Source organism: Antedon bifida, chromosome 4, assembly GCF_963402885.1.
Source record: "Antedon bifida chromosome 4, ecAntBifi1.1, whole genome shotgun sequence".
NCBI lineage: Eukaryota > Metazoa > Echinodermata > Crinoidea > Comatulida > Antedonidae > Antedon > Antedon bifida.
The window spans coordinates 19847045-19873531 of record NC_136229.1 but is presented as its reverse complement, the minus strand read 5'-3'; the positions used below and the strand labels follow the sequence as shown (position 1 = coordinate 19873531).

The 26487-nt window shown below is 33.2% G+C and overlaps 2 protein-coding genes across 2 annotated transcripts; one reads left to right on the top strand and one right to left on the bottom strand.

The window, feature by feature from the left end:
• Positions 1-182: 182 nt before the first annotated feature.
• LOC144841011 (HUWE1-associated protein modifying stress responses-like) lies at positions 183-4243 on the bottom strand. The gene is made up of 4 exons (XM_078697153.1): positions 3931-4243; positions 3570-3650; positions 3181-3468; positions 183-2749 (listed from the first exon to the last, which is right to left on the bottom strand). The coding sequence occupies exons 1-4, from the start codon at positions 4127-4129 to the stop codon at positions 2550-2552; spliced, it is 768 nt and encodes a 255-aa protein (XP_078553279.1). The 5' UTR covers positions 4130-4243; the 3' UTR covers positions 183-2549.
• Positions 4244-4732: 489 nt separating this feature from the next.
• Positions 4733-26381, top strand: LOC144840990 (ubiquitin carboxyl-terminal hydrolase 7-like). The gene is made up of 31 exons (XM_078697107.1): positions 4733-5141; positions 11084-11269; positions 11718-11820; positions 12076-12168; positions 12650-12723; positions 12853-12917; positions 13273-13361; positions 14039-14147; positions 14569-14699; positions 14990-15044; positions 15195-15275; positions 16141-16231; positions 16511-16593; positions 16970-17079; positions 17671-17824; positions 18030-18174; positions 18417-18486; positions 18625-18756; positions 18844-19006; positions 19108-19297; positions 20130-20197; positions 20336-20436; positions 20660-20813; positions 20925-20992; positions 21799-21913; positions 22186-22263; positions 23243-23449; positions 23675-23863; positions 24036-24084; positions 24351-24398; positions 24787-26381. Exons 1-31 carry the CDS (start codon positions 5051-5053, stop codon positions 24888-24890), a joined length of 3396 nt encoding a protein of 1131 aa, XP_078553233.1. The 5' UTR covers positions 4733-5050; the 3' UTR covers positions 24891-26381.
• The last annotated feature ends 106 nt before the right edge of the window (positions 26382-26487 follow it).

Here is a 26487-nt window from a genome sequence, read left to right as displayed (position 1 = left end):
CACATTTTATGTATATCTAATTACACTCAATGAAAAATGCATAATATTCCGTAGCTCAGACTATCATGTGACATGTATTTTTTAGATAATATTAGATAATACTAGTGGCCTTTTTACCTGTTATTGGGTTCAGACGTTGGTAATGATTCAAGAAAACTAAAATAACACAATAACAAGACATCTGCAATGTAATACTATATTTTTATTTCAGCAGGACCTTCTTTGTACAAAGGGGATGGGATGCTAAAAGGCACAATCTATATTCACACAATGCATGTCAATTGTACAACCACCACCACAATTTAAAGGTCATAGGTCATATTTTCATGCCTAGTACATACGCAACACTCATAAAAATCACCATTAGAATTGTTGTGAATACACCGATGTATTGGGATATCCACTCCTATGATTTTGTTTATACCCCATATTGTTATAAGCTTTAATTTGCTATAAAGAAAATTAGGTGATGTGCATATCAAAATTATCTTCATACATAAAACAGTCATAGCTGTGGTGTATGCAAGAAAAAAAAACCTATATTATGTACATTCATATATATTTCTGTTTTCATCAGTTACGTTAATTTATTTCATATTATGTTCAAATAATTTTAATTAACTCTGAATGATTTCAACAGTATGTAGCACCACTGAATGAAATATTTATAGTATTACTGCAGTAATGTATATTTTATACTGTAATGTAATTACTGCAGTAATTTTGAACCCTTATTATAAACAATAACATGGGTTTACCTAAAACTTTAATATTATTGCAGTAATAATTAATGTAATCAATGTACTGCAGTAACTGCAGTAGAAATATGATGGTACTGCAGTGACTGCAGTAGAATATTGACATAGGTAAAAATCATTGATTTTGCAAATAAATGACATTTCAAAGATGTGGCCAAATAAAACACCAACAATTTTACAAAATAATTAAACCCTCTTTTAAACATACCACAACCATGATAAATCAAACTATGAATTTAATTAATTACAATGTAAATATATACAAAGAGTATTTACTTCAAGACATTGATTTCAACCAATCACCATCTTCAAAAGTTTGGGCTCTATATAAACAACAAAAAGCAATTTGTTTGAAAGAGGTATACTGTTAGGAATGCTACTAATACAGTAAGGCAAATAAAATACCTTAAAACAAAATGTTTTCATTAATTCCTCTAGCCAGGAGGACTTTCATTTCAAGTTCAATGTTTAGTAAGGCCGTGGCCTGCTCTGAAATGGTTATTTAGATGTGTTGCCATACATATAAATATGCATGCCAGATATTAATCCTGTTTTATGCACAAGATGCGTGCCATCACAGTATTGTTATTTTTGCATTATCCTAAATTGAAACTTAAAAATTACTGTTTATACAAATAACAAATTAACTACATAATTTAAATAAAAAGAAAACAAAAGAAATCAGCTGAAAAAACATTAACGTTAAAATATACAATAGTTTGGAAATTATTACAATCTATTTAAAGGAGATTTATATACTAAGGTTGGTGCAGTAAATGTATTGTTACTATAAACCTTGTACTGAATATCGCTAAGGACAACAAAACAGCCTAATCAAATTTTAAACTACAGAAACACTGTTGATACTGTGTCCCATTTTATAGTATTTCTGTATTAAGCAATATGAGTATAAAATGTTATTATACTAGAAGTAAACATGTCTATTGAAACTACACAGAAGCAAAAATCACCACCACTCAACATATAAATTGCATATATAAGTACACACTGTGTGGCGTTAGGAGTATGAATAGACGATAATACAGTAGTAGAAATAGCAATGAGGTACTGTCTACAGGTCCACCTTCAACTCACCCTCTCTCATTAGGATGCTTTGGCCAGTCATATAGTCAATTTGTTCTTGGCTATTAGCTCTCTACTATTAAAATTTAATATATTTTTGTCCTATTGTTATTTCTTTCTTAACTAAGTTTTATTTTCTATAACATAAAATCAAGTAAAAATAAGTTCTTTCAAATAATAATAATGTTAAATTTTATACATCATTTAATGTTTTCTGCTTTTAGGAAAAACGTGCTAAGGAAAAGAATTTCCATATATATTTTAACAACTTTAGATCATCTGATAGTTTTTAGTTACTTTTAGCATTAAAACATAAATGCAAATTTAGTATTACTGTATACTGTTCCGTCCCTGGCAGTTACCGGACATTTAAAACATGTTTTATATCGATCTCCCTGGTCACTATCATAATTATAAACTTAAATCTGCACACTACAAACACTTGACCAACAAAAAAATGAATCATATTAAAATAAATTTACAAATTTCTTTTGTCTATTCTGACAAACCAATAATACAATAATAAAGTATTTATAGTTATGTTTGAAAAAAGTTATTCTTCCATTTTAGGTTATTTATTTGTACAAACGCATATTCAATTACAAACAACATTCATAGGTTTTTTTAAAAAATCAGGAATTACGTAATATTTACCAGATGCTAGAATTCTTTGTCTAATTTTTATGAACGTCATAGAGAATTTCTAACTCATATAAGCCGATTCTTTTTGTGTGTTGGTGAGTCCATGTGTACATCATTGGAGGAGTTACTTCGTTTTCTACTGTCTTGTTGGTTTGGAGATAGAAGTTCATCGTAAAAATAATCAGAGAGGTTGGCATGACGACGTCGGCCATGAGGTGGTGACTGAGACACGTTAACTTGGACATCGGCCATTGCTCCACTTAAACCTATAAAACAACAAGTGTTCATTTACATATATTCAAATTAGCATGGCATTTAGATCTATATTGAGAACATTTTTATATTTAAAGATATTTTCTTTCCTTTTTTAAATGGTGGCCATGTCAAAGAATATTGGTTACAATCTTATTTTGTTGACCTACAGTACCACACACTGTATTATCTTTGTAATATTTTTTTTTTCAAGTTTCTTGTTCTTGCTATTCATTATTATTTGTATACAATGTGTGGTAAACAAATAAAACAAAGTCTAAATCTCTGTCTACACTATCAAACTAGTTTGAAAAAAAGTGTGATGTGCACAAACGTCCATATATGGGCTGCGGCACATCACATTTTTTTCACATTAAGTTTGATAGTGTAGACATAAATTTAGTGTGGTCTGGTGATATAAGCAAGTTAAAATACCAAACTATACCTTGTAGTGCTAATGCATCTCTGAACGCTTGTAGGCCATCGTCTGCCTGGTTAAGACCTTCTTGAGGTGGTGAGTGTAGACGTGGTGAAGATCGTTCCATTGAAGTACGGGGCACTTGAGGTGGTCTGTGGCGTGGTGGTGCTGGCTTTCCACACATATACGACAATAGATCCTCTCTTTTTATTAGTCTCCTGCGTTTCTTGGCCCAACCAGCTATGTCTCTGGTACGTCGTTGGTACCCTGCTTGTAAACCCATGTCCATGCCTCTTTTGTACATATCCATACTCTCTGTTGAAACATAATTTTATGAGGATTAGTGATGAATATTATATAAATTATAGGTAATTCTACACAAAAAATATCAATCATTGACTATTATTTAAACACACCTTTGTGAAGAGCTGTAACAGCAGCAGCTGCGTTTTGAAAATTTATCCAATGAATTCCTGAATCATTGTTATGGTGACGATCTGCAATTAAGAGGTTAAAAATAATATGATTTAGCCTTTAGGCATGCATTTACAATACATTTAGGATACCCTCAGTTAGAATATTTCTTTATTTCAAAATAAAACAGTTCAAAATAATTCTAATATTTATTTAGTATTTATTTTAATACATACAAATAATACTTAGGCCTAGTTACTAGAGGCTACCTAGCCTATAAGTATAATATAAAATAGATATTTTTTTTTCGAATTTGATTTTGCAATAAAAGAAAGATTTTTTTTCTAGGCCTAATTAGTATACCTTTGTATAGTTGAGTCACAGCACTCGCGCAGGCCTGAAATGAATACCACAGTTGTTCGAATGCGATTTGTTTTTCTTGCGGGAGGCGTTCGTCATCCAAATTCGGTTCGCCGTCCAAAATATCAAGACAATGTTGCTCCCAATTTGACGCCCTAAAGTCACTTCCAGAGTCCTCGCCTCGATCCCTATGTTCACTCATGGTGAACCTTCAATTATATATGCTTATAAGATAATTTTCATGTGATTTGAAGGTGTAAAATACTGTTATTTAAATGACGTTTTGAGAACGAAAGGGCTGTGTCTACTTACAATAACCTCTCTCTTTTTACAATCGTTAAAGGTCGTTAACCCTTCTAAATTGACCTAGTGTCAAAGGTTACAATGATATATTATGGTACACCAATAATGCCAATATAAATTTTGTATTGATTGATTAATTTCATGTTGTATAATTTTACATTACCAATACCAATTGAAGTTCATATTAATTTAGATATTGTATAGATGTATTTTATTATGTTTGAATAGAAAGAAATTTGCAAAATATCAAATATAGAAATAGTTTATTTAAAACATGGTTTTCCGTATCATACTAAATTTAGCCTTCCAAGTACTGACACTATGATTTTTAATATTCCAATTTTTCTCAATAATCAGGCTTTGTAGTAACACATTTTATGATTTTGAATATTCTACATATATCGTGGTTCAGTAAAATCTTTTTCTTAAAATAATCGTGTAATTTGTTTGTAGTATTATTGAATAAATACATTGCATGTCATACTTTCTGCAATCCATTTTCATATATCCCACAATTCATTTGGCATAAAGTTTATCGCCATTTTTCATTGAGTGCGGTAATGCAGAAAGAGATGCAGATAGAAACGCCCGTAAAGTATATTTCAGCTATCGTTTTGTTTTGAAGCCCATTGAATTCTTTTCTTCATGAATCCCCCTGAACGCAGGGGTACCGACAGCAGAGATTGGGCGCATCGCGAGCAAGCACGTTAAGGTGCCCCCGGCGTCTCACAAAGCTCCTGCGTCTCAGGGCAGTGAGAAGGGCTCGCTCGCGAACAAGAAGGGTGGTAAGCGAACGGGACATAAGAAAGGTGCAAATGGAATGATGAATCACCTAGGTGAACAAGATAAGAAGGACGAGCAGGATCCGGTGCACAACCTCGAGGAGACAGAGGAGATGGAAACGCAAGAGGGTAAATTTATTTATTATTTTATTGTTTGTTTGTTTATCTATTTTCCTTGATGAAAAAGAAAACCAGTCCTGGACCTGGAGACAGTGCATGGGATGGTGTTGGTGTTGGAGGTGGTGCAGAGTTAGTTAGATAGAGAGGCTAGCCTACTACTGGTGACTGGACTACAGCCTAGTTGATAAAATTGGAACCAGGATTTTTATTGCTGTTATCTAAAAATTATATTGTATTTTATTAAAAGTTGTTTTTTATGCCAGCGTTTTCTTTTGTTATTTTGTTTTATACCTACTGTACAGTATTTAGCAAGTAATAATTGTATTGTTTAAATTGTGATTTTAACCAGTTATTCAATTCAATTTCACAAATAATAATTAGGCCTTTACAGTCGGAGAGCCGCGTTGGGAAATATGACCGTTATCGCTGAATTTTCGACTTCGCATGACGTCATAAATTTTAGAAGCCCTCTCTCGGCACAGAAGCATCAACGTTTCGCGCGAAAACATTAGCATAAAGTATACGTCATTTAATAGCTGTTTAATAAACATTAGTAGGCGAAAAATTAACCATATATGGTAAGATCAGTTCCTTATATGCTTAAGATGTCGCAGGTCACCTAATTTTCTGAATAATTTGTTGGATTTGTTGTCAGCGACAATTTCTTTCCAAAGTTCGTGTGCGTCCGTCAAAACTGAAGTTTTCTAACAGGTGTTTGTTTACAAATTTTCCATTAGTGGGATTTGCATCCCATACAGTGAATTACCAAAAAACCGACGTATATGGATAGAGTAAGTATCAATAGTCTGTTTTACGTTAAAATTGGCTTGAAACCCTATTTAAGCTTCCTATAGCGAACATTTAAAAAAAGGTCCTCATGTCATATATTGTTACGTCTCGCGGCACTAGTTCCGTCGTGTGTGGTGCATGGTGTGTTGATTGTGGTTGTTGTAGGTGAGTATATGCACGACCTGGTGGATGTTGTATTATATCGGCCTAGGCCTAGTAACATGTTCTGTTAATAATTTAAATACTTTAGTTACAATTTAGTATTATTAAAGTATCGTTACAATCCTACTCTATATTGAAGATGCATTGGGAAGTTTTAAAAAGATAATTAAGCAAATCGCAGCCTGATACAGGTATAGGCCTACCTATTCTATATAGTTAAATATTTATTTATAGTAAAATTATTGACAACTGAGGGGTACAATTTATTTATAATATTAATAATTATTACAATAAACAGACATAAGGAAATTTTGTATTTGCTGCTTTTTCATGGTAGGCCTATATCTGAAAATGTTTTCAGGTTGTTGAATAATTATACTGTATAACGATGCAATGTTTTGTTCATATCATAGTGACAATTATTTAAATAGTTTCATTCATTACATTTCAGCTATTCATTTTCATTTTAGGTTTTTTGTTGGTATCAAGACTCGACGATTTTCTGTCTCGTTCTTCAATATGAGGTTGGACGGTGGAAGCTGTAATGGTTTTCTCGATTTCAATATCATTGCTGCAGCTGATAGTTTTTCATTTTATTCGCTAATAATAATACTGTATAACATACACATTCATGCGCATTCAAGTTTTAGAAGCGTTTCAGATCAGTCAATGATAAGATATAAATTAAGTTGCAATTGATTGATTGATTTACTTTATTAACCAGAGTCACACAGATACATACAATATAAACATATAAAACAATCATAAAATCAGTACAACCGTAAGACTCACGTAAGTTAATATGATATAGGCCTAGCTAGTTTGTTATGTTTGATGAACAAGGTGCTATTTAAATAATATATACAGTAGTAGTATTTACTATTTATATCAGTATTGTTTGAAAGATATTTGTATTAAAAACTGCTTTTTCACATTCTGTATACGTAAAAAAAAAATTGGTTGCTTGTGTGAAATGCAAGTTGTATCTAATAAAGTAATATTTATATACAAGTAAATGATGGACTTATATTTTTATATCTTGGTTTCAGCTGGGCCCATAATTATCTTTTTTAAAAACATGACCATATAAAAATACACGTTTGAGTCTCTGAAACAAACATGCCCGATTTTATAAAACATTCCCCATATATAAATTGAAAATGGGTTATTTATTTTTATTTTTCCATTTATTGTTTTTTTAACAGTTTTTTATTTGTTCTGGGCCTAGTTTCTCCTTCAGGCTTCTTCTTGCTTGGTATATGAGCAGAGCTGGGATAGACCTACCACCAGCCTAGACTATAGAATACCCAGCTACTACTGTATTATTAACACTCACTCTAGGGTAGGCCTACCTAACTAATATTAGTATTATATCAGAATTACTCAGCCTAGCTAGGCCTAGAAAATACTATTTTTAGGCCTAGCTAGGCTAGAAATCAAGTAAGTAATTATAGTAGTTAGCCTTTCCTAGCTCAGAAACCAAATAGAACAATAATCGGGGAGCAAATTGAAATCTTAGGCCTATGACGTAATACGCCTGCATGAAAACCGTATTGAACACAGACACGATTCGGTCCGGGACGATTCGTACCAGCTTCTTAAAACGTAAACAAAGTTTCAAAATGGCGATTTTTCGATCGAAACAGAACAGAAATGTAGTAGGTTTGGTTTGATTAGTGGGAGTTGCATCCCAAGAAAGCTTAAAATTAGATTTTTATTTTAATAGATAGCTTAATAGTTTATCTTGAAAGGATTTTAAATTCGCTTTGAAACCTTATCTAGAAAATATGAAATTTAATGATTTTTTACCATCATTTCAAAAAAAATTAAAGTAAAAAAGTTTATACATAAAATAATGATATTTCTTGAAACAAAAAATCTGTGGAATTTAGATCACAGTTTTTATCATTATTTACGCTTGTAGTTCAACTATTGAAATACGTTTATTGATTTCATTTAATATCAAAATTATACCATTTTCTAAGTGTACTAAAATAGCAAAAATTCCAACATTTTCCACGAAGCGCGCCCTCACAATGAATGAAATCAGTGATGCGTTACCAACGCGGCTTTCCGACTGTTTACGATATTTGATATAATACATTTATAATACTAATAAGTAATAGACTTACATAATTACTACAAAAATCATTCTCTATAATTATTTATATACAACAAAAACTTTTAGTTGCAATTATTCTACTGTCGAATGTAGTACCTCAATGTGTATCGAATTGGCATGTTTTATATTCGTGAACATTTAAAAAAAAATAATTTCATTCGTTATATTTTCACGAAGAAATCTGAGAAGTGAAAATATAACTTTCATCTTTCACCTTATGAAATTATTTATACCATTTACTTATAAACATTAATTTGTATACTGGTTTATACTGGAGAAGCCTTTTCAAAAATACAGTACAGTATGAGAGTACATTAATATGTATATAATATTTCTTACTGTCCAGTACTGTACACTGGAAATTAAAAACAATATTGAAAGATTGATCTTTTTTTCAACGTACAATCTAGAACCGATCTATGCTACTGTAAGTAACCGTTAATTCCCGTATTCTAGTACCCAATCAACTGGTTTTTAAAATATACAGTACATTAGTTAACATCACAGTGGGACAGGTTTCTGTCACTTCTTCGCAGATGGTAAAGAATCTTGGTGTACAATTGGATTGTCACTTGACAATGGATGCTCACCTGAAAACCATTCCTCGATCGGCATCTACTTCCAGCAGTAAATGGCATCTGCTTCCATTAGATACATTGGCCGACTGCGAAAGTACCTTAATCAACATAGCACAGAGAAACTTGTGCATGCGTTTGTCGGATCCAGGCTTGACTACTGTAATGCGCTTTTCATTGGTCTTCCGAATAACCGAGTGAAAATTCTGCAGCGTCTACAAAATACTGCTGCCCGCATAACAACAAGGACACGTAAATTTGACAACATCTCCCCAGTATTTGCAGATCTTCACTGGTTACCAGTAGTACAACAACGGATACAGTACAAGGTGTTGATCCTGGCTACTGTACAAAGCTCAGCACAATTTGGCGCCTGGCTACATATCTGAGCTTGTGCAGAGTTACCAGCCCACTAGATCTCTTAGGTCCGGTTCACAATGCCTACTTGTGGTTCCAAGGACAAGGACATCTACCTACGGTCAGAGAGCCTTTGCAGTGGCAGCGCCAACTTTGTGGAACTCCCTACCAATCACAATCAGACAGTGCACTTCCCTTAACTCATTTAAGACTCAACTCAAGACATTCCTTTTCCAACAAGCTTTTCATTAGTTTAACATTTCCTGCTTTTATTTTTGATGTAATGCGCATTGAGAGCATGCTTATATGCGCTATATTAAAGAACAGACTATTATTATTATTAGTACCACTACAGTTACTGTAATGTACACTCAAACAAAAGAAAGAATATCTGTACATTTCATCATTGATATTTCATTCAACTTTCACTAATGATGCCTAATTAATTAATATGTTTTTTATTAACGAATGTATGATCAGGGTCATAGTGTTAATAAATCATTAAATGGTTTTAAATTATTAATTTTGCGGTTACCTCCCCCTCAATGGCAATATTCTCATTGGTCGATTATTAAACCATATTTAGTGTCTTTTTAATATGTTAATTATGTCATCATTATTAAATATTCATGTTTAATTTCGGTATTGTGATTGGCTGATTTTTAACTATTATGTATATTTAACTATGCGACCATTAAATTAATTAATGAGGGCCCCGTTACATGGGCAGAATGGCCAAAAATGGCTCATGTACCGTATGTTGACGATCACCAAGGGAATGGTTTGAGAATGTCATTACGGTTCAAAAGTTTGTCACTAGGCTGGCTAAGTTAACAACCCGTAAATCAATTAATCTATTATAGTATTTGAACATTAATTATTTTAATGTTCTGTTTTTTATTATATGGTCTTAGCCAATGTTGAAGATATTAGCCATGTGCAGTACAGTAAGATGCAGATTCATGTGTATTACAACATTCATTAATCTCATCCAAGTACATAAAAGTGGCCATCAATGTCTCTCACAGATACTTTATAATATGTGTGTGCTTAACAAAATTTAGTACAAGTATATTATTATATACCGAGAGCTGAAATTGGCAAGATTATTATGTGACCTGACTATATAATGAACCTAAACACTGTAGCAGACTTTTGATAGTTGACACCAAAATAAGACATTGATAATAGAAAAATAATGAGATCAAAGAATCAAAATGAATATGATAAGTAATGGCTGTGAGTTAGCTAATACTAGACCTGAACCGACATAAAACCACTGAATGCAATTTCTTAATTAAAAAATGATTATGTTATTGTATGTTACTCTAGTAATAATTTATACAATATACTGTACTAGAATATTTGCAGAAAATCTTTTGTAGGTTAATGGTTTAAATGGAATGGCATACATTATCGAATCAATTCAAATGAAATAAAATTAGATGATGATATATTTAATTAATAATACTCATTCAATCACTTTTATTGACAAAACAAAAAATTGACATACTGTACTTTTTATGTCGCTAGGAGGTTGTCGAGTTACAGTACTTGCATACATACATTCAACTTTATACACATATATTAATACATACAGTACAATATGTGACAAGGATCCAAAAATAGCTTTCGCTAATCGCAGTATAATAGACTATAATTACAACATTGTGTAGCAATAAAAAGATACAGACATAATAAATTTAGATTTAATTATATCAGATGACCAAATCCCACCATGCTTCAGAGTATAAAAGACTATTCAAGTAAAATGTCTGAGGCTGTCACCAACCTAGTCTTTCTACAAAGTTACAGTAAAATTAACACTAACGAAACACCACTGTTCTGAGAATTAAGCACCACCATCTGTCCTATTCTGCTATACAGTAGAATAATTATAATATTAATAATAATATTAATGTTGTATTTTAATTGGTTTTTTCCAGCACCTGACGTGGAACAACAGCCGGCAGACTCGGCAGGTCAAGAGTCACCTGATACAAGGGGCAACCAATCACCTGTCAAGAGTGGCAATGACAAAGAAGACGAGAATGGCACGGTTGTCAACGGTGACATGGCAATGGAGGCGCAAGACGGGCAACCGGATCCTGATGAAGAGTGGTTAGAACAAGGTTAGTGGTTGAGATGTCATGTAGTTAGGTAACTCACCTCTCACTCACTTCTCTGGTCCTGTTTGAAACATGGTCGTGAAATCAAATATTGTTTAAGACAGCATAGTTTTTTACAACATGGCCTATGTATATAGTGAAGACACTTAGGGTGGTGTATTTTTTATCCTTTTTTACTGAATAAGCTAGTGCCAGCACAGCGCATTACACAGTAAACTCGTAATTGTAAATAAGCTTTTAAAAAATGCTGTAATCTTTCCTAGAAAGTAGTATGGCAGGTAGAACATAGAAACAAGTGGTAAATAGAAAAAACTATTTTTTTCAGTTTCAGCATTTTTTATTAAAAAAAAAAATGTGTTTTCCATTGTATTTTGTTGTTTTACTGAAGTGTGATCTCAAATTGTCAGTCATGCACATTGAATTTTATTATCTCTATGTTTGGTTTTGACAGATGGAAGTAGGTCGCAGGCCACATTTAACTTTGTGGTAGAAAATGTTAGCAAGTTAAAAGAGACAGCTCTGAGTCAACCAACCACCGTCAGGAACTTGCCATGGTGAGTAACAATAACTTCTAAAGCTCTGTCTACACTATCAAACTAGTTTAACAAAAATAAATATGGTAGTGATATACCCAAATATGGTAGTCATATGACATCATCATATCCATATATGGGCACATCACATTTGTTTGATAGTGTAGACAGAGCTTCGAGCATACTTTTTTTGATGAAGCTAACCAAGACTGTGTCTAACATCCTCCAGCAAACATCTACTATATTAATAATATAATTTTAAATTTAATTTTATAGGAAAATCATGGCAATGCCGAGAAGCAGTCACAATGAACGACAAATAAAAAGTCTTGGGTTTTTCTTACAATGTAACGCAGAGTGTGAATCACCGTAAGTAGTTTGTGCCTTCTGTTTTATACTAATTTCAGAATAATCCCAACAAATTAAATTTGATACACAGAAAAGCTATGAGTTTCTATGTGATCGTTTTAATTCAGGTCTTTGCAATTGCTTGGAACTGGGCTGATTTAAACTAGATATCTTAGTATAAATAGATTTGATACAGTAGAGCTCCAGTGGCGTAACAGCTAAGAGCGCTTACTGGCTAAACCTAGGGCCTAGAGCTTAAGGAGCCCCAGAACATGAGCAGCCCCAATGTAACTACCCAGCGTTGGAGGGCCTTACAATAGTGCTAAAGCAGGAGCCTTTGCAATCTTCGTTACGCCACTGTAGATCTCAATAATTAGCCTAATATATATTTCAGCTGTTATTAATGCATATTATTTTCTCATTTCTATTTTCTGTGGGTTTTTTCTGTTATCAGTGTGATTTTTGTTTCTGTTTTTATATATTTTTCTTACTTTAATTCTAGACAATGGTCGTGCAATGCTGCTGCTGATCTAACACTGAAGAATCGCAAGAAGGATAAAGAAGATCACGTGAAAAGTAAGTAGAAGAAAGAAGGAAGGAAAACAGATAATAATTCAAGACCATTAACAGATAACATAATAGTGAAGTATATGAATAATAATAAATATGGTTTATATTTAATATTATTTTTATTTATCCCAACAGGAATCACTCATGTTTTCTACAATAAGGAAAATGATTGGGGATTTGGGCATTTTATTTCATGGACGGTAAGTTGCTTGAACTACAAATCTGTTTATTATTCATTTATTGGTTATATTTAAGTTGACCAAAGTCTGACATGACATCCACTCGAAGTCTTTCTAAGGACAATCTCATCATTCAGTCATGGTACTTGAATACAGTCAACTCTTCCAATACTGGACTCTCTGAAAACCGGAAACTCTTGCAAAAACAGAGTTTTAGTGAGGTCCAAAAAGGTCCTGAATATATTTTTACTATTAGAAACACAATCCGAATACCAGACTTTCCAGAAAATCAGACATAAGGTGTCTCGTATTGGGAATATTTACTGTATTTCATTATTTCTTATTTTTGTATGTCTATGGTATATTTTTATTGTAGGATTTATTAGATCCAGAAAGAGGTTTTGTTGTAGATGACACAATAGAGTTAGAAGTTAAAGTGTTTGCAGATGCCCCTCATGGCGTAAGGTAAGTTTGTTGATCATTTTCCAACTAACAAGAAAATTCAAATGAAATGCATGAATACTACAATTTGATTGAAATCTATATTGCTCCTTTATCAAAGAAAATTAATGTTACAACAAGGAAATACATCAGAAAAAGAAAGTAAAATATGAGTATTGAAACATACTTAGTCATGGTTTGTAAATAAGATTATAAAGTGTTTTTAATAGTTTTGAATTTGTCATTGGTATTATTTTAATATATTACTCTTATTTGTTTTTGTTTGCTCTGTTAACCTCTGTCTACACTATCAAACTATTTTGACAATACAGGTGTGATGTGTCCAAATAGGGTAGTGATATACCCAAATATGGTAGTGATATACCCAAATATGGTAGTGATATACCCAAATATGGTAGTGATATGACATCATCATTTCTATATATGGCCACATCACATTTTGTTATCACAGAAAGTTTAATAGTGTAGACTATTAATTGTACCACTTTAATAGAAGTCTAGTATCCAAATAAGATTCAGATTTTGTTTGTTTCTTATGGAAATTCTCATCAGGTTTAAACAAAATATATTTTCTTACTTTTGTGCTAATGCAATGTTAATATCATCATCCTATTCCTTATCAGCTTAGTTATAGTGCTCTCAAGTTTCTCTACTGTAAATTGTTATTTTTGTTGTTATAGTTGGGATTCAAAGAAACTAACTGGCTATGTAGGACTAAAGAACCAGGGTGCTACCTGTTACATGAACTCACTACTACAGGCGTTATTCTTCACAAATAAACTCAGAAAGGTCAGTAAATATTGAATATTTTTCCCATCAGTACAGCAAACTACATCGAAATACAGTGGAACTAAAGGCCTGTTCACACTAGGACGATAACGATCAACGATAAATAGATAACTGCATTTTTCCTCCATAAAACAAATCTAAAGTTTTCTTTCTAAAACTATAGGATAACCATCTCTGTTGCTTTTGATGAAAATAATATTTTCACATGTCTAATCAAATGAAGTCAAAAGCAATAATATAGTGATGATACAACGATTTTATTGTTCTTATTGATTATGACATCATTTTATTGGATTTTTAAAAATATTATTTTTAATAATGAATGGTTATCCTATAGTTTTAGAAATAGATGAGAGCACTCAATACCCTTCTCAAATTTTTAAGGAGCTTGATAGATTAAATTGTTTTTTAACATTTGTAGGCTGTATACCTTATGCCAACGGAGAGTGACGATTCCTCAAAGAGTGTGCCATTAGCAATGCAAAGAGTCTTCTACGAGTTACAATACAGTGACAAGGCAGTTGCGACAAAGAAACTTACAAAATCATTTGGGTAAGTAAATCATGTGTATACAGTTCAATGCTAGACAATTTGAGACCAAGTGAATGGGTATCGGCTGACTTTCATTAGCATGTTGTTATTCTTATTTATTTATACTGGGCAACCTCTTCAGTCAAAGACTTCCAATGGCTGTGATGTACTAGTACCTCCGTTACTTTCAATGACACAACTGTATAAGATTCATTTGGTATTGCTGTTCTGGTCTTTTAATCCCATTCAGTCTATTTGCCTCATTGTTGCCAGGCTAAAATATTAATTTTGATGACATGCTTTTCATTTAGGTGGGAGACGTTAGATTCCTTTATGCAGCATGATGTACAAGAACTTTGCAGAGTGGTAAGTATTTGGAATATAAACATTCAGTATGAATTTCTGCAGTAACTGTAGAATAAACATTCAGTATGAATTTCTGCAGAAAATGTTGGAGAATAACCAACAACATGACCTATATATAATATGCATGGCATCCATGCTTTATTTTTACAGCTTTTAGACAATATGGAATCTAAAATGAAGGGGACATGTGTTGAAGGTGTCATGCCAAAACTATTTGAAGGTAGAATGTCTGTAAGTATTACTCTTATGTTTTACCATACTCCAGTCATAATCCCTCATGTTCTTGTATTAGCCTTGTTTACCTCCGCCAAGGAGGTATATGTAATCGATCGCATATGTTTGTTTGTCTGTCTGTTTGTTTGTTAGCAGGATTACTCAAAAAGTAATTACAAGATCTTTACCAAAATGAATATACATATAGATATGTGGTCAAGGACCATTCCATTAAATTTTGGGACCATTTGGGACCATGGTCCCAATTCTGAACCACTTTTTAGTATACTTTTCAGACCTGCTAGTGTTAAAAGATAGGACAGAATTTTTCAAAAGCCGGCGAACAGTCTTAAAGTAATAAGTAAACTGAAATTGCATTTTCTCGAGAACTACTTGTCCAAAAAACATCTTTGTACAAGAGGCAAGAGTTATAATTGGTGATTTGTAATTTTAAAACATAATTTGATTTAACGTGCACCTTTTTGGATGCGAGTAGTTTAAAAAACCTATTTCTTTTCAAATTCACTCGTTTGATTTTCGCGTTGCTGTTCTATTGTTAGTCAACTGAAGCTATTGTTAATTGAAAGGCTTGTTACATAACCATTACACCAAACTCGCATACACATGCTTGTAGTGAAATTAGCCTAAATCACAAACAGTATTAAGACACACACAAATATATATATTTTTTCCCGGAGAAATCTTATGTAGGAGAATTTTACAGTAGGCGGAGGTATGCACTCTCGGAGTGGCTTTCTAGTTTTAATTGAGTTAACTATGCCACTACCAAAGCCTCTTAACACTTTTTCAGCATAGTTTTCATCCAGTAGTTTTTGTTTCATTGTCAATTGTACTAAACAAATTGGTTGTTCTTTCTTCACAGTCTTATATTATGTGTAAACACGTTGACTATGTCTCATCCAGGGAAGAATCATTTTATGATATACAAATGAATATAAAAGGCAAGAAAAATGGTAAGAATAACTTGTTAACTTGTCTAGGCAATCCCGCCACAATATTTTCATTTTCTTGAGATTTTGTCCATTATTTCTAATTTTAAAATCTCAATTTGTCATTATTGTTTTTTATTAAAAACTAATTGTCTTTTGGACGTAAATGAATGTTATTTAAACTGAATAGATATGTAAAGATATTATGGATGTAGTTGTGTGAGTGGAGTCACCCAGGTTGTCAACATTGCTATATATTTCTATATATACTTTCTATGTATACTGTACTTTATTTCTTTTTAGTTTATGAATCTTTTGAAGATTACATTGCCAAAGAGAACATGGAAGGAGAAAATAAATATGATGCAGGAGAGTATGGTTTACAGGTAGGCTAACTTAAAGTTCTTAAAGCTTACCCACTAAACGTAGTACAGATAGGCCTAGCTTGGCCTAGATTACTGTAGGCCTAGCCTAGCTAGTAACTGCTGCATGCTGTAAGTATGTCAACCTGGATTTTACGATTCCCATGTTTTACGTACGTCTTTCAGTCTCATACTGTATGTAAAATTAGGTTATACTGTATGTATGGAACAAACATCACTGTAGGCCCAAAAAATAACGTAAATCAAGTCCACAAAGTCAGTGTCTAGTAAATATTTCTAAATCTGCAGTTAATAACAGGCATTATTTTCCAATAGTACTTTGCCGTACCTATTTCTTAGTGTACACTATTAGAAAACTAGAGCATGTTTGTTTTTGTAGGAGGCTGTAAAAGGAGTTTTATTCTCTTCGTTACCGCCAGTACTTCATTTACAACTCATGCGGTTCCAGTATGACCCTCACACCGATTCCAATGTCAAGATTAACGACAGGTAGGCAAAAAGGCAAAGAATGTGTTGTAAAGTTTATATACGGTAGTACCTCTCCTTTGGAATACCCCTATTAAGGGGACACTTTACTGTGGAATGATCAAGGGGAAATGTATGTTTTAACACCATGTTCCACCCCAATTCATTTTAAACCTCTATTAAAGGGATTCAGAGGATACTCCTTTTTTCAGTTAAAGAAATGAGATGTAATATATTTTTTAACACTACAGGCAATCCCTATTCAGGGGACACCCCAATTAAGGAAACATTTTGTTGGATGCCAAGGGTGTCCTCTACTGTAGTTAGAACATAGTGGTATATATGTTCTTAATTTGTACTTTGTATCATCTGACAATTTTCACTGACAAGTGACAGCCAGTAAATAATTAACTATAAAGCTCTGTCTACACTATCAATGATGTGCCCAAATATGGTAGTGATATCCCCAAATATGGTAGTGATAACCCCAAATATGGCAGTGATATGACATCATCGTGTCCATATGTATACAAAAAAATGTGATGTACCCATATATAGCCATAAAGATTGATAGTATAGACATAGCTTAAGATATGATGATGTGCTCTGTTTCAGGTATGAGTTCCCTTTCAAGTTAAATCTGACAGATTTCTTGGCTGATCCAGAACCGACGCCATCAACGTATACATTACACGCTGTGTTAGTTCATAGTGGAGACAATCACGGTGGCCATTATGTTGTATTCATCAACCCAAAAGGAGATGGAAAGGTGAGAATATTATATACAGTGTCTACTGCGTTTAAGTACTTATTACTAAACATCATACTAGTTTGACAAATAAAGTGTGATGTGCCCAAATATGGTAGTGATATGACATCATCATGTCCATATATGGGCACATCACTTTTTTGTTGTATAATGTTTGGTAGTGTAGACAGAGCTTTAATGTATTCTAATCTTTATTCATTTTTAGTGGTGTAAGTTTGATGATGATGTTGTATCAAGATGCACAAAGCAAGAGGCCATCGATAACAACTTTGGCGGAAACGATGATGATCTTTCCGTACGGCATTGTACAAACGCGTACATGTTGGTGTATATAAGAGATAGTTGTATAGGTATGTATATTATGTACTACAAGCCTGCTTATACACAACACTGCAAAGTTGTGGAATGTAGGATACATTCACACAGAATCCAGAATTTTTATTCAAAGGCCAGATAGAAAATGAATGTAGTATTTAAGAATAGAACATTTTGGGTTCTGTACAAATGTATGTGTGTGAATGCAGTGTGAACATAGCTTTATACATGCATGCTTAGTATTGTGATTTTAACTCTTTTTTTCCCCTCTATTTAGATGACATTCTTGAACTAGTAACAGATGAAGATATACCCGATACATTGCAAAAGAGAATAACGGAAGAAAGGTACTGAACAGTTTATTTATATTAGTATTGCCAATTTTTAGACAGCTACAGTGTGAAATGAAGTAGTACCAATAATTACCACCAAATGTATAGAAATCTATCAGTTTGGTAATATATATATTTTGTTTATGTTTAAAGGAAATTAGAAATACAAAGAAGGAAAGACAAATCAGAAGCTCATTTATATATGATGTTAAAAGCTTACACAGAGGACCAATTCTATGGTCACCAAGGCAACGACCTCTTTGACATGGACAAGATTAAGTCACGGTAATCATTGAAATTGTATTGTCAGTGAATAAAATAGTTTTCAATTTCAAGCACTCCCTTAACATAACATGTAACTTTTGTTTTTAGGGATTTTCGAATTCTCAAAAGCTTAAATCTTTCTGGTGTGATGGAACTGCTATCAGATTCGTACGGTTATCCGATTGATAACATGCGCATGTGGCCACTGACCTTGAGAACAAACCAGACAAATCGGCCGACGACCTTAGAGGTCGAAGACGTCGAGAAGACAGTAAGTAATATTGTATTTTTTCTCTAATATTCGTACCATTAAAGGGCTAAGTTTGAAAAAGTGCGTTTTGAAAAAATAACATTTTTAATTTTGATTGTCAGGTGTATGATATTGCAGAGAACGATCCTACGTGGATCGTATTCCTAGAAACAGCAGATCCTGAATGTCAAAAGGCGTTGCCTCAGTTTGACAAAGATAGCGATGTTCTCCTATTCTTAAAGAAGTACGACCCAAAGACGAAAACCATTTCCTACTGTGGACATATTGCCGTGTCTATCACACAGAAGATATGTAAGTTGGATGAGCTACTTAATCCAGTGGAGATGTAGCTTGGTGGTTTAACATAATTGCCTGTCAATCTAGGATTCAGTCCTGAGCTAGTGTATAACTCACGACTCTTTCTACTCCTCTCCCTAAAAGCCCATTTACACTAGGACGATAACGATCGAATATAAATTTATAATCATGCATTTTTTTTACATAAAACAAAAGAAATTAGAAAGATTTTCGTTCTAGAACATTTACGCTGTCTTTTATAAAAATAATATTTTTAAAATTCCAATCAAATGACGTCATGATAAATAAAAACAATAAAATCGTTGTATTGTCACGATATTATTGCTTTTACAAATCATGATGTCATTTGAATGGACGTGTGAAAATATCATTTTCATCAAAGGAAGCATAGATGGTTATACTATATTTCTAGAATGAAAGTTGTTATATTTCTTTTGTTTTATGTATGAAAAATGCACCTTTGTCTATATATCGTCGATCGTTATCGTCCTAGTGTAAATGGGCCTTACGCCTCAAATGAGACTAAAGCTCTGTCTACACTTTCAAACTTTATGTGACAAAAAAATGCCCATATATAGACATGATGATGCCATATCACTACCATATATGGGCACTCTCACATTTTTATTGTCAAACTAGTTTGGTAGTGTAGACAGGGCTTTAGTTAATAAGTATGGTTAGTTACAATTTATCCGTCCTGTAATTTGATCACTGTAGGATGTGTATGAAAGAATGAGGGGAAAACATGGTATAGCTAGAAAATAATTTAATATAATTTCGCCAATTCTTTGTACATTGAATTAACGTCCCAACCTTTGATTTACAGATGAACTAATTCCATTGTTGTGTGAAAGAGGGGGCTTTCCAGAGGGCACTCCACTCATTATATATGAGGTAAGTACAGTATACAAAAATAAATCTGTTTTAAAAATAAAAATAGCTTTTGCTAGTAAAAGTAGTGGCTCTTCATAAGAGCAGCAAAAACAAGAAAAAAACCTGTTTCTGATGGTTCTTTGCTTTGTATTTCTTTAGGAAGTGAAACCAAACTTAACAGAGAAGATCCAAGATGTCCGGCTACAGCTAGACAAAGCATTGGATGAGTTAATGGATGGGGATATACTGGTGTTTCAAAGGTAAATCTATGATTTTTATATCAGTACAAACTCTTTTGGAACACCCCTATTAATGAACAATATCATTGCAAGGAAGAGAAATGAAAACCTTTCCAAAGCATAACCCGCTAAAAAATATACAATGTTGCTACTAGAAAAATGAGTGAAGTACATGAGAGAGTTATGTGCATTCATTGTTTTCCTACATATATATTTCAAATGATGTTTACATTTGTTGCTATAGGGACGACCCTGAAAATGATCAGTATGAGCTGGCGACGGCAAAGGATTACTTCCGTGACCTGTACTACAGGATAGAAGTTTTGTTATGTGACAAAACCAATTTAAATGACCCTGGATTCACTCTTACATTGTCTGTCAAAATGAACTACTTCCAGGTATATATTTATATTTCTTTAAAGCATTTAATTTGGCGATAACCATAACCATAAACATAAAACATGAAAGTACCATAAATGCAATACCAATTAATTCTTTTTATGTAACAGATAGCCAAGGCAATTGCGGCCAAGTTAGATACAGATCCTATGTTGTTGCAGCTGTTTAGAGCACAACCGTAAGTCTTGCTTATTGCAATATGTTGGATGGCCACATACAAAAGACATTTTTATGCAAAAAGCATGTCTGTGGGTATAGTTCATTTTGGTCCTGTTGGGTATAGTTCACTTTGGTCCTGTTGGGTATAGTTCACTTTGGTCCTGTTGGGTATAGTTCACTTTGGTCCTGTTGGGTATAGTTCATTTTGGTCCTGTTGGGTATAGTTCATTTTGGTCCTGTTGGGTATAGTTCATTTTGGTCCTGTTAGGTATAGTTCATTTTGGTCCTGTTGGGTATAGTTCACTTTGGTCCTGTTGGGTATAGTTCATTTTGGTCCTGTTGGGTATAGTTCACTTTGGTCCTGTTAGGTATAGTTCATTTTGGTCCTGTTGGGTATAGTTCATTTTGGTCCTGTTGGGTATAGTTCATTTTGGTCCTGTTGGGTATAGTTCACCTTGGTCCTGTTGGGTATAGTTCATTGTGGTCCTGTTGGGTATAGTTCATTTTGGTCCTGTTGGGTATAGTTCACTTTGGTCCTGTTAGGTATAGTTCATTTTGGTCCTGTTGGGTATAGTTCATTTTGGTCCTGTTGGGTATAGTTTATTTTGGTCCTGTTGGGTATAGTTCACTTTGGTCCTTGTGTGATAATCTCACCACACACTTCATGTTCAAAGGCATGGGCTTGCATTTATTTGATGCTTTTGTATGATTATTTTGCGATCATTCCCCTTGCGCTCAGTCGTATTGTGCTCATTCCCCTTGCACTCATTCGCATTGCGCTCATTCTCTTTGGCTCATTTAATTGTGTGTTAATTGTTGTTACAGGCACCGAGATGGTCCAAGCCATCCGATTCGTTGTGCTTATGAGGGAACACTACGTGACCTTATATTTCCATTAAAACCAAGAACCCCAAACGTTAAGAAGCTCTATTATCAAAGGGTAAGTTAGTTAAGTCAAAGGGTGACGTTAGTTCACTTACAGTACCACCCTAATTCTTGTCTATGACTGCCTGTGTTTACACAATTGCTCAAATTCGATTGGTACATTGACCGGGTCAGCTAATTTGCATATGACTGGTAATTTGCATAAAACTTTCTAATGCTTTGAAAAGCCTGCACAGCTGGCTGTTGCAGTTGATTGTTTACATTATTTACTTAATTCTGAATAATTTATAGTTGCTAGATAATTCACATTATACTCTTTTATTTTAGCTCACAATAAAAATCAACGAACTTGAAAATAAGAAGCAATTTCGATGTGTATGGGTTAGTAATAAACTAAAAGAAGAGGTGAGATTATTTTTTTTTTATCTAAATATAAATTATGCTTACTGTAAATCTTCTAATAATAACCCACACTCTAATAGTAACCCCCCTTCTAATAGTAACCCACCTTATAAGTCAATCTATAATAATAACCCACTGTAGTAACCCATAGGAGTCACAACAACTATTGATCGTTTATGATGCAGCCGTATTTTGAAAATAAGGAGATAATGCATGTTGATCTCAGGAGATTTGAGTTTATAAAATAAAGTTACAGTTCAACCAAATTTGTTTATTCGTACTGTTTTATTATTGTGCTATGAGTTGCTGACCGGAAAAGTTGGGTTGGGTACCTAATTTAAGATTAGTAATAATAACCCACTACTCTAATAGTAACCCACCCTAAAAAACAATCAAAGAATAATAACCCAGGGTTACAATTCTGAGATAGGCGAGCACAATAGAAAACTTCTGTACTGATCTCCTACCCTTTCTATCTATCTCAGATGGTTTGGAAACATAGATTTGGTAACAATAGTGTTCACCATTATGATATTGTTCCATATTTCTCTCTTAGGAATTAGATATTATGAAAGGTTTTAAAACAAAATTTTTTCACGGTAGAAGTAATTTCCGGGTTAGTGTAATCAATTTGGTAACTTCCTGGTATTTACTGCCCTCTCTAGCCGGCAATGTTGGTCGTTGGTGGCGATATTAGTTTTTGATTTTTTGTTTATCTTTGGGCCGCGCGTGGAGTTAGCAAAATAAAATTTATACTGCATATTAATAAAGATCAAATCAAATATATTCATAAATCATTGGAGTATATAGCGGAGAAATTGTGAAATCTGTATATAAGATTACATCGGGAGAACTGATGATAAAGCCTATATTTGGGTGAAATTCCGATAGCCAAAGGGTAGCCGAGTTGTTGCACAAAAACAAATTTTGTAAAAATAGTAACATAAGATAAAAAAATAAAATGTACTGTTTTAAATTTTAGGAAATGGTCCTTTATCCAAATAAGGATGATACAGTAGCAGGTCTACTGATGGAGGCCAAGTCACTAAAGAATCGAACGTTAGGCAACAACGGCTCAGGAAAATTAAGGCTCCTAGAAGTTATAAGTAACAAAATTCACCAAGTGCAACAAGAAGATGTCTTACTAGAGTGTCTTAACCCAGTTGGTACTAAAACATACAGAATTGAGGTTTGTATATTTATTTTAAAGTAGGCTCTGTTATAGTCCCATCGGGACAAATGTTTGTTTTCATTTTCTTTTCATTTATCATATGCATTATAGGCCCTCATGAGACAAGCTTTTGCTTCTAATGAGGGTTCCAGTTATTATTATTCTGAATAATTGTGGAATGAATGAAAGAGTAGGAATAATATTACTGCTGTAGTAAGGTTTTTTTCTTGTGTTTCATTTTAGGAAATTCCTGAAGATCAGCTGGATTTAAATGAGACGGAATTACTACTATGTGTTGCACACTTTCAAAAAGAACTCTTCTCAATGTTTGGTGTTCCGTTTCTAATTAGGGTCCAAGAAGGCGAGCCATTTACAGATGTTCGCGAACGAATAAAAAACCAGTTAGAAATCTCAGAAAAAGAACTTGAAAAGGTAAATTGGTTTGTAATGGCTGCCTTCCAATGCATGTTTCATAGTAAAAACATTTTTATCATTATAACAACATCAAAACTGAAATACATGTCCATCGCACAACATTTTGCTGATGTGTCTGTGTGTAGCAGTAAGTAAATAATTAATTCAATATCCATTGTTATTTTTACAGATCAAATTTGCTATTGTACTATTGGGGAAGACAAGTTACATTACAGAGGGTAAGTTTAGTATTTTTACCTAATTAATAGCACTGATCAAGCCCATATCCAGGATTGTTCAGGAGCGTTAGTTTTCCCCCAAAAAGGAAGTGTAAGCAAGCACTATGGTCTTTGGAGGCCAACTAGGTGGGAGGTGTTGACCCTTTGTTGTATGCCTAGCTTAGTGGCTAGAAAGAACAGCTAGGTCGATATCTGTTTCACTCACCTCTCACCTGCTAGCACTCACTAGTTAACATACAGCTAACGAATGGATTTCTTGGTTTCAGATGAATATAGAGTATCAATTAAGGACTTTCTACCAACATCAGGTGGAGGTAAGTCATTTCATAATCCAAACCTATAGTTGACAGCTTTTATAACTTTACAAGTTGGTATTAGGGAAAACAACAACACTAACATACTTAATTAGGTGAAATTTGAGATCAGAAAGCCATAAAGTATAGAATTTTTGGGTATATCCCTATTTTGAACATATCCGTATTCTTGGCTTATCCCACTACCTGTTATGATTCCCACTCAGATGGACTTGAAGACTGAGTGGTCTATCTGTCCAACTTCCCAGGTATAGTGCGGCTCAAAGTTGTTCATGGATGTTGGTTGATTGACAACATAATCTGATTGGCATTTACCCATTGTACACAAATCAAAATATATTGACATTATTCAAACAGTTTTAATTTTTTTTTTTTTTTTTTTTGGCAGCTGGAGCTATGCAACAAAAGGCTTGGCTGGGCCTGGATCACGTAAACAAGAACAAGCGATCTCGGTACAACTACTTCGAAAAGGCAATCAAAATTCTCAATTAGGAAAGAGACTAAAACAGTTCCTATGAGCTACAAACAACATAATCTACCCTGCCTTAAGGTAACCAATTAATCTCCAGTAGAATAATGTTGAGGTGCACTCGATCGAGAGGCTAAACTCAAGTGTTATGATGTAGTCCGATCAGGTTCATCTCCCATTAACTCAAAACAGCCTAATATTGAGCCGCCTTACAGTGAATTTACAAGATGAGACTGGTATGGTAAAAATAAAATTCATCTTAGTATCTGAAATTTTTAAATATTAATCTTTTTGCCTCACTTCAAAAACCTATGACTGTATGTCTGTATGTAGAAGATGGTAAACTATACAATAACACTTAGTTTTAATATAAGCAGATTTAGAATCTGAACTCTGAAATATAAAGTAAAACATTGGCAGTTTCGTATACATATGGTTGCTGTACATCGTTTAACTTATAATATTTTTTTTTTAATTCTCCGCTATTGTAAAATTAATATAGATTCTCTTAATAGAGGTATGTTCTATAAGGTGTAGTCATTTCATATGTCGTTAATGTAATATAAATGTATACTTGTTTAAAAAACTAAGTTTTTGAGCAATTTTTTTCCATTTCAAAATAAGAAAATCTGAACGCAAGAAAGTTTCAAACTAAATGTTACAGAAACTGTTCGTAGAAAATCTACAAAATATTAGACTAAATTATAGATATGTACAGATTTTTAAAACTTGTGTTCCTAATATATTTTAGTCTATTTGATTGTTATTTTCTCTTTCTATAATGAAATTGTTTTTCCCTGACCCACACAAATTATATTTTATATATTTAGTTTTTATTCAAATTGTTTAGGGGGCATAGGTTAAAGGTGTATGTAGTTATTCGACCGCTGTGTCAGGCACAATATTTCCCTCTCATGCCTTCTATTTCATCCGATAAGGGTTTTATTTTTTTTTATAATAATAATGTTGGGATAGTTACAAACTGATTGCACCAACGTACATTTTACCAGAATTGTTTATAAATTTGATAGAATGATGTTTGTATATTGTAAAAAGAAACTGTAACTGGCAAAACAATGATCTTATGGTTTTTACCGTAATTGATCGAACAAGTGCCGTGGTGGTGTATATAGATGGTTCAGTGCGGCGCTTATTTATTTGAGTCATGTTCCCCTTAAGATTGTTAAAAACCGCTATTATCATCAACAAAGAGACACAAAGAAGAGTACAAAAGGCGTACTGGTAAAATTTTACGTCTCTTCATGGCAAGTCTGATGAATAAAAGCAAAGCTTTTTGAAAAGGTTTGGTACGGGCGCTTATTCGATCATTTACAGTATTATTGATAATAAATATAATATAAATACAATGCTTGGTATTGACATTTTTTAAGTTTAGTGGTGAGTTTGTTGCATAATGAATGCGTTCATTTTCAATGACTTGGGAAAAAGTTGTTGATAAAAAAAAACATTGTGAATTGTACAATAGATAATAAATAAAAGGCAACTAAATTGTATTCATATTTTGGTATAATCTTGTAATGTAATTTTAAAACACTACTAGTTTACTACGATGTTAAGGGGTTTTGTTGAAAAATGACAAAAATATGACCATATGTGACT

What these genes read in the sequence shown, in the direction of transcription:
- LOC144841011 (XM_078697153.1), bottom strand. Translation starts at nt 4,129, where the DNA reads ATGAGTGAACATAGGGATCGAGGCGAGGACTCTGGAAGTGACTTTAGG. An exon ending in TGTTACAGCTCTTCACAAAG is followed by an intron (nt 3,469 to 3,569) that starts GTGTGTTTAAAT and finishes ATGTTTCAACAG; the next exon opens with AGAGTATGGATATGTACAAA. An exon ending in AGATGCATTAGCACTACAAG is followed by an intron (nt 2,750 to 3,180) that starts GTATAGTTTGGT and finishes GTTGTTTTATAG; the next exon opens with GTTTAAGTGGAGCAATGGCC.
- LOC144840990 (XM_078697107.1), top strand. Translation starts at nt 5,051, where the DNA reads ATGATGAATCACCTAGGTGAACAAGATAAGAAGGACGAGCAGGATCCG. An exon ending in TAAAGAAGATCACGTGAAAA is followed by an intron (nt 12,724 to 12,852) that starts GTAAGTAGAAGA and finishes TTATCCCAACAG; the next exon opens with GAATCACTCATGTTTTCTAC. An exon ending in GTCTATCACACAGAAGATAT is followed by an intron (nt 19,298 to 20,129) that starts GTAAGTTGGATG and finishes TTTGATTTACAG; the next exon opens with ATGAACTAATTCCATTGTTG.